The following is a 12,815-nucleotide window of genomic DNA, read 5'->3' as shown; positions in this document are numbered from 1 at the left end:
AGCCTGCCTTGCCTGTTATTGAATATTCACTTTTAGACTCAGCCATCATTCCACATAAGCTACTGCAGTGTTACGGTAGTGTTTTTCAATATAGTGCATTGGGCATAAATGATTGAACTAAGCATTTGTGTTCTGTGTCTTAATGAATCTCCCCAATACAGAGAAAAAAGATCTTGTGTAAAGTTGTCTTCAAAAGGCCCCTTTCATTTTAGTTATTGGTTTCCGTTTCAGTTAAGTTTGATTGAGGTTTCACACAGCATCTACTGGTTTTAGCTAAGTTTTATTTTTGTATTTGGGCTATAAGTTTAGTTCCTATTTTGGTTTGTAGGTTTGTTGAAGTTCTAGGATTTCAATGGTCATGCCTGTATAGAGTGTCTTAGTACCTGATTTGCATTAGCTGGTTCCAATAGGTTTCAATGTGTTGAAAAAATATCGATAGTTAATCTGGGGCTCATGCCTACACATGTGATTCTCTTTCCATTTCAGTCATAGCATAGCCAACAGACAGAACCTGAAAAGAAATCAGGTTAATTTTTATATGACATTATTTGATTTAATTTATTTTATTGCCATGCACAAACTACCCAGCCCACATGGACTGACAGGACAGTATGCATTCAGTTGCATCGTCTACAACGTAAAGAGCAGCATATCATTATGCAAACTCAAGTATCATAAATACAAAGTGTTTTGCCTTTTTTTCCCAGGTCTTACAGATAAAGTTTGACAAATAGAATATCCCAACCAAAAGACATGAACAGAGACAGAAGACATTTTACTAAAGAGCACACTTCTCATTTCATCATATAAGGGACAATAGAACATAAAATGGATTTAATTTTCAGTCTGTCCCAAACCACACAACAAACAGTCTGTCTAAAGGTGAAGTATCAGACCTTCTTAATAACATAATATGTCCTCAGTTTAGGTTTATACCATATATCTATTGATTATACTTATCTGTACATAAGCAATAACTTATTTCTAATATCCTGGAGTTAGAATTTTCCCAAATAAATATTTTACACGTGAATCTTTTTTCAGGCATGTTTACTGGTCTAATCGAAGCATCTCACATTTGTGTCTGATATCAGTTGGTTCCCACAGATAGCTAGAATCGGAGTGAGCTTGTCCCAAAAAAACAGCGAATAGCCCTGCATTGAATTGTGTTACAATTTGTATGTTCCTGAAATCCCCACACATGATCTAAAACAGGACATGCACAGGACTTGTACAGTTGTGTATATACAAAATCCTCTGTTCTTACAGGCTTTCGCTCTATTCAATACTGCTCCCACTGCTCTCCAGCTGAATCAGATAATACACCCACACCCTCTTTAAAGGTCAGGTGTTCATCCAAAATCAAGGCAAGGTACTTGTACTGCTCGGTATATGACAACACTGTAGAACCAAAGATAAAAGGAAAACGGCTTCACTCAACACATTCTTTGCTATAATGAACAATTTGCATTTTATCCTGATTTACCACAAGTCTCCATTTCACCAATCAGCAACAATATTCAGCATATTCTGCAGGTGTTCTGCATACAATATCAACCACTTTCAACCCCAGTTTAGAAGGTTGACATGAACGGCTAAATCATTTGCATATGTGGGAGAGAGCACGTCTCCATGTTTCACCCCCAAATGTCTGAACACACGCAACAGGTGTTTGGTATAGAGCCTTGATGGCAGCATAATGTTTCCAATTATATTATTTCAGATGGGTTTGGAGGCTTTTTCATGCCTAGTTTTAGTGATAGTTTTAGTTAACCCTTGTTTGGGAATATACTACATTTCAGTACTTGGCTTTGATGTTCCTAGAGATCACAAGCTGAGAAACACTATATAGTTGAGTCAGGAGTAAGTCAAAATAGGTTGGAAAAAGGTGTGTGTTTGTGTGTGGGGGGGCATCTTCCATCACAGACATTGAAAGATAAGAATTTAAAGTCATAATCATATCAAATCTGTTTGATTTAGACGCCAATTAAGGAGCAGAGTGTTTGAAAAAGGAATGTGTGTGTGCCCATCTCATCATACTATGTATGTGTGTCCTTCGCATATCTCGAGAACCGTTCGTCCGATCTACTTCACACTTGGTGGGTGTATTGCTGGGGACCAACGGATGTGCAGTGTCGGATTGGACATGCGACACATTCAATATTAATAAACTTTGAATAAAGAAGCAAACAGCGCTCTGTGCAGCAAGCGACTGATAGCCTACACCTATTTTGAACGGGCACTGCACTAGTTTTTTTAATAAGCTGGGTTCAATGTTCAAAATGTATGGGGCTAAAAGCCATTAAAAACCTGTAACTGTAGATGAACAATTTGCATGTGCATCACAAGTTGCAAATGTAGCCTACTGTATAATACAATAGATGGTAAATGGTTGTTTGTCTTCTGATGATCACTGACTGGAGGTTACGGTTAACCAACCATTTTATTTACCAGTAAATCACATGTTATGGGCAGATAGTAGGCCTGGATAGCAAGTTATTGGCTGTATTAGAGATCTGGATGCAGAGATCTAGAGATCCTTTGTGGATGGATGTGTGTGTGTGTGTGTGTGTGTGTGTGTGTGTGTGTGGTTGTTGTGGCCATAAACAAAGTGCACCAACTTTGCATCAGTATGTATGAATGCTGGGAGAGCAGCGTGACGTGCCGCCAGTGAGTCACCAGGTACACAGCACCTAGACCGGTGGTCGCTTCTTCACTAGAGATAATGGCATCGTTTTGCATGAAGTAGACTTCAGCTTTCACCTGCTCATTTTCCCTACAATTGTGCACTTCAGTTCCCCTACTGTTTCTCAAAGGAAATAAATGGTAGCACACTGCCATTAGTGAGACATTGGTGTAGTATGAGTCAGCTGTTTGGCAGATGGAGGCACTTAATGGAGCCCTGAGTGTAAGATTTCTCTCAATAAGGGACTGTATGTGTGCATACTAACTAGGCCAGAACATCCCACAGCCTCTTTATCTCTGCCTGTAGTGTAGACATTCACACTAGATCAATAGTTTTTTACCACACCTCAACTTCTAGTCAGTTTAAAATGGATTTGGTGTGCTCTGCCTGCTCCGGCTTTGCAGACTGGAATTAAATTCTGCTCAAGTCACCGACTCAACCTCAGTCTGCCGTTATTAAGCTTGCATGGAGCCGTCTTCCATCTTTCTAGAGGAAAGTTTTATGTAAATAATACAAATAATTGGCATGGTTATTAAAGTTGCAAGTTAAGTATATCATTTGTATTTCATTTCAGTTTAGTAGTTAGTTCAGTGCGGCTTTAGTAGTTTTAGTTTATTTCTTTTTTTTTTTTTTATAAATGTTTGAGTTTTAGTATAATTTTTATTTAGTTTCAGTTCTAGTTTTAGTGTTTTTGGCTGGGCTGGTATTGTTTAAATGTATAATGACAGAAGTTCATAACAGGCATTTTGTATATATTTTCAACAGGTATTGTGTAATAGAAACAATACATCATAAATTATTTTTCAAATTTATTCACATACATTTTTCATGAATATGTTCAACTAACTTGAATTTGGGACCACTTCAAAATTCTACGCCCAAAGTTCATTCCCTTGCATTTAATCAAACATAAAACTAAAAATATGACATATAGGCTATTTCTGTTTTTGTTTTGTTTTGTTTCAGAAGTAGACAAGATGTAGTTCAGTTTCAGTCTTGTTTTTATGTTTATTTCAGTTTACAACAATGTTGTTTAACACCTCGTTTTCATCTTAGTTTTAGTTGACAATCAGTTTTTTCAAAGCAGATGATACATGTTTCATGCTACTGCCCTCTTCAGAATGAACTTTGCCTAGTTATAAACCTTTTATAACTAAATTTAAAACACCATTCTGCATATCAGGCTCAATATACAGAAGTAGAGAGGTGCTTTCAGCCAGTTCCTTGATCAACGATGTCAGAAAATAACCTGGGTGACAGAATGGCTCCATGTCCAAATCACAGAGCCTGGGTACAGATTTTTCATCATATTTTAATTCCATATCAACTTTGTTGCTGGGAAATGTTGCCATTGAACCAGTACTCCCTCGTCAGCAACTGCACAGAAAGGTTTTCCTGCACGTTCACTATGAAAAATTGGTCTCATCTCCTTGTCCAATCTTGCGTAGCAGGAAACTCCCTCTTATCTGACCCGCGCCTGACAATAGCAGCACTGTTTTCCATGTCACTGCGAAGTGAGACCTGCAGACAAACAGCACTGCAACCATGAGCCAGATAGGTAAGCCATCCCTTTTCATTATTCATTCATTATTGCATTATTTCATTATCATATACGTTTTTACTGGAATAACGATAAAGATGAATTTGTATGTCTTGTTGTTTTATCATCATGGTGACACCAACATAGTTTCACTCTGAATTAGTTTATTTAAATTAGTGTCTTACAACTGTATTGTTTTGTTGGCACAATGTTGACAGCAACAGTAACTAAATTTCCATGTTTAGTCTGTTTGTTTTTAGATTTCAATATCTACGCAACATCAATAACACACCCTGTGAGTTAAGGTATTTAAATACTGATTGTGTGAGTGAAGATCTTAACTTGCTCATCCTCTCCATACAGTGTGTTATATCTTGTTTTGTTGCAGTGGAGGCAGTAACACTTTCCCTCTACAGTATGTGGGTCAGTTGCAGGACAGTCTGGAAACACTGGAAACATGCCTGTTCCCACAAATGTAACTTATGCAGCTTAAAGTAAAATAATGAAGAACAGGGGCACATTCAGTTTTTCCAGAAAAACACTGTTATACTGTTAAAATACTGTTACTCTGTTAAAAATGTGTCACTACAAAGTCTACTGAGTTTCAGGTGATATTTATAGTAGTGTGAAAAGTATATAGATATTCAGTGTCTGGGTTAGAGTTAATGTTAGAGTGGGGTTTAGATTTAAAAATGGGGTCAGGATAAGGTTACATAGTCTGTAGAGATGCAGCAAATAGGCAAGTGACACTTTGTTGAACATCTACTTTTTGTTACCTGATAGTTGAATATCAACATTGGACTATTCAAGTGTTGCGATTTATTTCTTAACAAAATATGCTAAAACTCATTGTGAACTTCCAATTCCTTTTTCATTCTGGGATTTGAGCAGAATATTATCTTTTTTTTCCCTATTATCTCTCTCTTCAGCTGAGGACCTGCTCATCATCTACGAGTCAGAGGCGGAGCAGTGGGCCAAATACCTGCGCTCCAACTTCACCGGTCACATCCCGGAGGGTGGGATCTTCTGCTACGACATCGCCACGGTGTCCAGCCGGCGGGACGACTTCCTGCGGCTGGCCAAATACAAGTGCAAGCTCCTGATCCTCTCCAAGGGCATGCTGGAGGGCCTGTGCCAGCTGTGGCGCTTCTTCCTGGCCCGGGTGCTGAGTCCCGCGGGTCGTGTGGTGGTGCTGCTGTGCGGGGTGGACAGCCTGGCCCCTCTGCTGGAGGTGGTGCCCCTCAACGGAGACCAGTGCCTGCTGATCTCCAGCGAACAAGATGTTCACGAGTACTTGTCCACCGTTACTGATATTGTGAGGAAAGGTATGGCATCGCTTCCCAAACTTTTTTTTCTAGGACCCCCAAAGAGCTACATATTAGACTGCTGACCACACGTTTCAAGATGCCCCATCTGAGGGGATTTTGTTGTTAGATATGACTTGATACACAGCTGTCTATACTAGAAGATGGGGGGCAACAGTGTGGAGAGTGAATCCCATGAACAAAACCCTCATCCTTATACATTCTCTCACTGTGCTAACCTCTACAGAATGAAATAATAGTGAAATTAAACTATTTGTCTGTTCACTGGGGACCCCCTGGGACCCCCCTCAAGGACCCGTGTAGGTCCCTGGACCCTATTTTGGGAACCAGTGAGATGTGGAACCATTGTATTCCACCACAGTTTCCCCACAGCTCTACCCTCTTTCTTTAAATAAGTCAAATTAAGTGATACTAGTTCTTATCATTTCATATCACAACATATCAGTGCATAAGAATATCAAAATGTTCACCATACAGTTAATGCTACGGTTCAACCGAATTAGGTTTTTCAAGGCTGTTATACCAATATTTTTGGATTGATAGCTGCCGATAGCTGATATTTTGTACTGATGTTCAACATCTTTAAATTTGATCAGATTCATGCCCAAAAAATCCACCAAGTGTTCAGTGGAAAAGCCTCTGAAACAACATTTAGACCATGTGACACTAAAAGTCTCCACTGAAACTAAGGATGATAATAATCATCGTCATAATAAAATATATTCATTCATACTCAATTGTACAATGACTATGCAATCAAACAAACTGCATCAAATTCATCATATCAGAGGTAGACACCATTGACTGGCCGATATCTGACTTTTATCACTTTTATCCGTAAAGCGATACATCGGTCTCCCCCTGGCTTATACCACTGGATAATATCATAATGGAAGAGAGTAAAACAGATCGGAAATTCAGACGCTGCGTGCGTCCTAATCTTGGAAACCCAGAATACAATCACGCTCCTCGACACAGACGTCTTCCAGGAAAGATTATGTGTGGCCTTGCTGTTCCCCTGTCATGAATGCGAAGGGAAAAGAATGCTCATTATTTGTAAGAATGCCTCAGCAGCGGCTTGGCAACCTGTTTAGCGACTTTTCCTTTTTTTTTTTTTTTCTGAGAATTATGTGTGCTGAAGACTGACAATTAATGTTTCTTAGCACCAGCTGCAGAGGAAAGTTTGGTGAAAGTGTGGTGTCTCGTAGCTCGTCCTCATCTTCCCTGCCAGTTACCCTCTGTCTCCATTCCCGTTTTCCCTAATTGCACTATTTGTATAAAATAACAAGGGGCACCAAAACTGATATTGATACAGGTGTGTGCAGAAGGAACATCTGATGCAAAATAGCCAGTTTCCTCTTCGGCCATCTCTGATAAGTTATCTCTAGCCATGCAAATTCAAATGAACCATGCTCACTTCGTCACACTGTGACACAATAAAGCAGTTCAGACCGGCCTCCCACTCACAGTTATAATACAAATGCAGAAGTACAGGGCATTGAAGGAAACATTCTCCTTAATCTTAAAGGATAATTCTTTTTGATTGTTAGGTATTTGTTTGACTGGGCTTACTCTATAGCCCAGGTGAAGCTGCAAATGCATAATAATCGCCTTAAACATTATCAAAACTGAGCTAATATAACATTTAATGGGCATGATAGAGACGCCTGTGACATGTTTCAAAACACAGGAACATATCAACAATACAAGAAATGGAGAAATCATCCTAAACAACCTTCAAATCAATAATATAATGTTTAACAAGAACACTTTCTGTAAATTAGAGACTGTCTGGTGTTGCTCCTACACATAGAAATGACACTGATGATGAAGTGCCCACACATTTTTTCTATTCTTCTGCTCTCCCCTGAGCTGCCTGAGTGGTTAAAGCAGGGAAAAAAGGAACATTTTGAGCACGAATCATATTATCTACTGCATGTTGCTCAGTCTACTGTTTTTGGTCTGCACACCAGCACAAGTCACTTGTTAACCTTGTGCTAGATATCTGGTACTCATGAATAGGTTGTTGAAGCTTTCTCTGGCTCAGACTCAGATGTTTTGTTGAAGTTTTGTTGTTGCTTCTATGACAATTTGAATTTTTTTTTTAAGTCACAATTGTCAAATAGGTACAGTATATGGTATGAATGAGCTAAATTTTTCATTTCAGTGTGACTTTAAGATAATCACAATAATACACAATAACATAAAACCGCATTACAGCATTTTCCTGAATTGTGGTGAAATACCTTCCATTTTTAAATAAACACACACCTTGCTAAACTTCAGACATTTGAACGACACTTTATGTAGACACTGCTAGAACATAATTCAAGATTAGTGTCCCCTCTTTTAAAGGTGCATCAGCCACAGCAGTAAATGCCAACCCCTTGCCAGGCAGATCATCAGGATCAGAGCAGAAGCCGGAGCAAATGCAGTCACCTGGAGTCAGATCGGGCTTTGTGGTCGTCCCTCCCAGAGTTCCCTGTGGGGTGAGACACTGATCCAGTCATTAGTGGGCCCTACTTCATAAAACACACCAAACACTCACTATACTGCGGTACATACTGTTATGCTGTTTTCTCTCTTTCGTAGAGCTCCAAGGAGGTATTCATTCTTCTGAAAGATCAAGTGGCCGGCAGCGACGCTGAGGTGGAGTTCAGCGGTGGCAGTCAGAGGGTGAGACTGAAGCCGCTCCACTGGAATGAGCAGATCCTGTGTGTCAATGCACCAGGTGAGCAAAATAATGAAAACTAATCTGTATATGATGAAAGGAATGCTTATTACAGTGATATCTTTCACTTCACTGGCAGTTCAACTTAGAAAAGTCATAGAAACGGTGGAATATAATCATTGGTTCATGTCGTAAACTGAAGGAAGAGACGGGGAAAGAAGTCCTCGCAATGGTGTACAGTACAACCACATGAAACCACATCAAAACTAAACATCAAAATGGATTCACCATCAAATAGGCACTGTGTCTGCCAATGTAAAGCCAGCTAGAAACTTGGGTGTAAAGTTTTTTATGCCAATTTCAGCTTTTGCAAGAAGGTTAAGAGAGTTTCCAAAAGTAAGCAGTTTTTGTCCTTCAGTGATCTGGAAAAAGTCATTCATGTTTTTATCTTTTTTTTTTTTTGCTTAGACAACTGCAATTCTCTGTATTCCTGCCTCAGTCAGAAGTCTGTCTGTCCACCCAAACCTGTACAAAACACAGCAGCTAGGATTGCTACTGGGACAAAATGAAAAGAAAGGCTACCAGAAATTATTTTAAGATTTTACTGATCACACTTATGGTACAGATGGGTCTATCTCTGACCTTTTAATCCCGTATGAGCTGGATCATAGCCTGAGGGAAGATTTCTATTGGCTGTTCCAAAATGCAGGTTAAAAACAAGTTGTGATCGGTTCCCACAGTTTGGATCGACCTGCATGAGGAGCTCAGGCTGCTAAATCTGCATCATCACTTCTTAAAACTCACTTTTATAGACTCGCTATTATGTAATGAGCACTTATTATTGTTTTTGACCTCCCTCTTGACTGGCTTTTATATTTCTCACTTGCTGTTATTGCTTTTGCTGTTGATTTTATGTTTTTTTTTATCCTTTGTAAATCAATTTGTAACCCTGTGTTGAAAAGTGCTACATATACAGATTGTTCTTCTTCTTTTTCTTCTGCTCTTTTTTCCCTCCTAATGCCCTACTTGAAATGGGTTATAAGTGAGGTGTTAAAATGTGCTCCAAACCACATCTAAGTGCCTATGTACAGTTACTATGTGTTGTCCACTGCAGATTTCCCAGCAGGAAACGTCAGTGTGACCCTGTACAGTGGTGGAGAGGCACTGAGCAAGGCCCAGTTACAGTACTACAGCACCATGGAGGAGATCACCCACCTCCTGACCAGGGTGGCAGATCCTGTAGACTTCATGTGTCAGGTAGGCCTGCTGTTTAGGGCCGTTAGAGGGATATTTCACTCAGGTAGAATATTTACATTTTAGTCCATACAACCTATTAGTTGGAGTTGGAGCTGTTTATCATACTTTTATTTTGAAAACCTTATCTAAAGATCATATTTTACATCGATATTAGACCAAGGGATATATCTTTTTATATTATGAATCTAACTTTCCAAGAAATAACATTGCCTATTTGCAGTTGTGGATATTGGCTGGCAACATTGCCACATAAGCTTTCAACAAACACTGCAGCGAACAACAGAACTATAATTAAAATGTAGCTTGTCGACATGTTTCTAAACTTTATTTATTTGATAGAACGGTTTCTGTAAACTGTGGTTTACGATCAGCGTTGGGTAAGTTACCCTGAGAAAATAGTATGTAATTCAAAGTGTAATCTACACCACACACCATACACACTCCCCTCCATGTTCTCTCACCTACCAACATTCACACCCTGATCCCTCCCCTCTGCCCCCTCTCCCCCCTGTTTCCGCACTTTAATTACTCTTTTTTTGCACTACTGCCATGTTTACCATGCCATTTGCACAGCTACAAATACCTCAGATATACTAAGTTTGTAAATATGTTGATGTTGATATTATTGATATTACTTTATGTACGTATTTTATGCTATGTATGACCCTATGTAATAAGTTACATTACAGAATTACTTTAGAGTAAAAAAAAAGTATAGACTTTAGAGTAGGCCTAATGCATTGTATGACTATTTTAAGTACTGTGAAGTTATCTTTGCAAATGCATTCAAATAAATGGTCAGTCACTGATTTAGTAATGTTAAGGATATGTATGAGCACAATGCTTTTCTCTTCCTCCTCAATCAAAGTAATTCCACCTAGCCAGTTTGAATGTGTTATTATACTTAGTGACTCACCGTTATGTAACTCAGTTATAGAAATGCGTCAATCCCCACCCCAAAACGCTGCCTGTGATCGATCCACATCAAGCCATTAGAAAGACATTGAAAAACAGCTGATAATTTGAATCAGCATATTTCCTGCTGATGTTTATGTGCACTGCTATACCATCTCCTCTCTGAAACTGAAGAGACGGCAGGTTTTAGTTTCAGCCTTGCCTCAGCCATGAACACTTGATTTGATTAGGCCTCTTTTGCTGAAGAAGCAAACTTGAGCAGTCCACTTCCCAATGCCAAAAGCCCAATTTGCCAAGAGAATGAATGAGAATAGTGAATGCTGCCATCTTTCAAACTAAGACTCGAAATTGGCAATACAGGACACTGATGTCTGGCAGTAATAACTTTTACCCACCCCAAATGAATTTGTATCCAACCTGCTATTTTTGCATTTTGCCATTACATACTCTGCCTTACAATGCTGGATGTCCTTACAAAGCTGAACAAATACACTCCCATTGTTTTCTAGGAGCTAGCATTACTTGTTCACTGTGAATTATAGTGTAGCAATAAAAAAAAAAAAAAAAGGTTTCTAGTTCCTCTTTGGAGCCATGCCTCAACCGATGGTTTCAAATTGAGTGTCTGTGTGGACGGCAGGCTCTTCAGGTGTCGTCTGTGGAGAAGCTGGACCAGAAGTTGTCCTCCATGCTGCTGGAGGGAATGCCCACCGGGGGCTTTCCGGGACTGCGGTGTGAAAAAGCACCTGAGAGAGGTACTGTAAGACTGAGAGTGATTAATATCTTCTGAGTAGGCATACCACAAACCATGAGGGAAAGTCTTGCTGGGGCCAACCAAGCCCATCACCACTTTCACATTTTGAATTTCATTGATGCTCAAGCAAACATACCATCTTAAAAGATTTGTTGACTGTGATTCATCTCTAATCATTTTTTTATTTGACAAAGAAATCTTTTATGTGATGTTAGCTAAAGTATGATATAGTAAGTGACCAAAACACAGTAGTTGTATAGTCATAATTATCTCTAAAATATTGAAATGTAATAATCAGACATTTTTTGTGAGCCAGTTGACTTTTGCTTATTATTCACACATACAGTCCAGTTACTGTAGATCTGCATAGGAATAACTTATTACCATTACGAGAGCTGACGGGGGATAATGAAAGAAAATGATGCTTTGTTTTACATACAAGACATTAGCAGCATTTATGGTAATGCCTCAACACAACAGTATCTCCAATTAATTCATTATCTTCCTCTTAGCATGTGTTTGTACAACAGCATGGATGCAACATTCTGCTCACACAATTTATTCCTCCTGCATGATGCACATTATCCGCCATGAAGAAAGCCTTCCATTATTTCTTGGCTCATTATGCGGCAGATTGATGGCTTCATCAGCTGCTGAGATTGATTCTTAACTCTGCTAAAAAGGGCATAGAGAAATGTTTCCATGACAAACAGGTCAATATGTGCCTCGGTGCTGTCTTTCTTCCACGCTTTTCAATGTAAACACGTCGAAAAGAGACAGAGAGAGAAAGAAACAACCCAAAATCCTCAGACTGCATTGGGTCAATTTAAAGTTATCACCTAGATGGAGGCACTGAAAGAAACACTGACCTCATCAAGTATGTGGCACAATCTTCAGTCTTTAAAGAATATTGTGTGCACACTGTTACATAAATCAGCTAGACTTTGTAAAAAATGACAATTTTAGGGGCAGATTCTTGTTTTCACCCAACCAAATCGTCTTCAGCAGAGCTCCACCTTGCGGACGTGCCCTCGCTGCTCCACTTTGCCGCCCAGAACGGGTTCAAGAGCGTCTCCAGCCTGCTGCTGCAGTGCCCGGGCGCTGAGCGGGTGCTGTGCACAGCCAACCGCCACGGACAGACGCCCATCCAGATCGCCAAGAGTCACGGCCATACAGAGCTTCACATCTTGTTGAAGGAAACACTGGTAACCATTTCCTCATTGGCCATTTGCATCTCTTGGGTCTCTCTATCAGCCTCTCTATCTCTTTTGTACCTATTTATAGTCATTCTTCTCTGTCTCATGATGACTTTCACCTTGTTCCAGTAGGCATTCATTTGTGTAAGGTGTTAAAAAATACACTGCAAGAAATCTCCCTCTTAACACGTCATGTAGTCTATTATTGAGTCCTAAAATCATAAATTTCTTAAAACAAGTGAAAAAAATCTGCCAATGGGGTTTGATCAGTTCACTTGTTTCCAATGCGAATAAATTGTTTCAACAATTTTGTAGAATCAAGTTTAATTTTCTTGATAGTAGTGCAGTGATCTGCTTTATTTTGACTTGTTTCAAGATAGTGACACTCATTTCTAGAAAATTCCTGAAACAAGTGAAACTGCATTGGAGTTATCTCACCTCAATGGCAGTTTCCTCTGTTTAAAGAAAAATAAA

At 39.3% G+C, this 12,815-nt stretch overlaps 1 protein-coding gene across 1 annotated transcript; it reads left to right on the top strand.

Moving 5' to 3' along the window:
* Window positions 1-4,918: 4,918 nt before the first annotated feature.
* On the top strand, window positions 4,919-12,350 carry LOC139650507 (B-cell scaffold protein with ankyrin repeats-like; the record flags this gene model as incomplete). The annotated part of the gene is made up of 7 exons (XM_071527199.1): window positions 4,919-4,923; window positions 5,118-5,551; window positions 7,907-8,040; window positions 8,144-8,282; window positions 9,337-9,479; window positions 11,032-11,146; window positions 12,151-12,350. Coding segments are annotated over exons 1-7 (1,170 nt in total), but the record flags the coding sequence as incomplete, so codon positions are not given.
* Window positions 12,351-12,815: the final 465 nt, after the last annotated feature.

The sequence above is a fragment of the Centroberyx affinis genome, unplaced genomic scaffold (genome assembly GCF_046629955.1).
Source record: "Centroberyx affinis isolate AG114_WGS23_722 - 3 ecotype Tasmania unplaced genomic scaffold, CSIRO-AGI_Caff_v1 ptg001499l_1, whole genome shotgun sequence".
NCBI classification, from domain to species: Eukaryota; Metazoa; Chordata; class Actinopteri; order Beryciformes; family Berycidae; genus Centroberyx; species Centroberyx affinis.
Note: the sequence above shows the minus strand (reverse complement) of the source record. Positions and strands in the feature narration are given on the sequence as shown.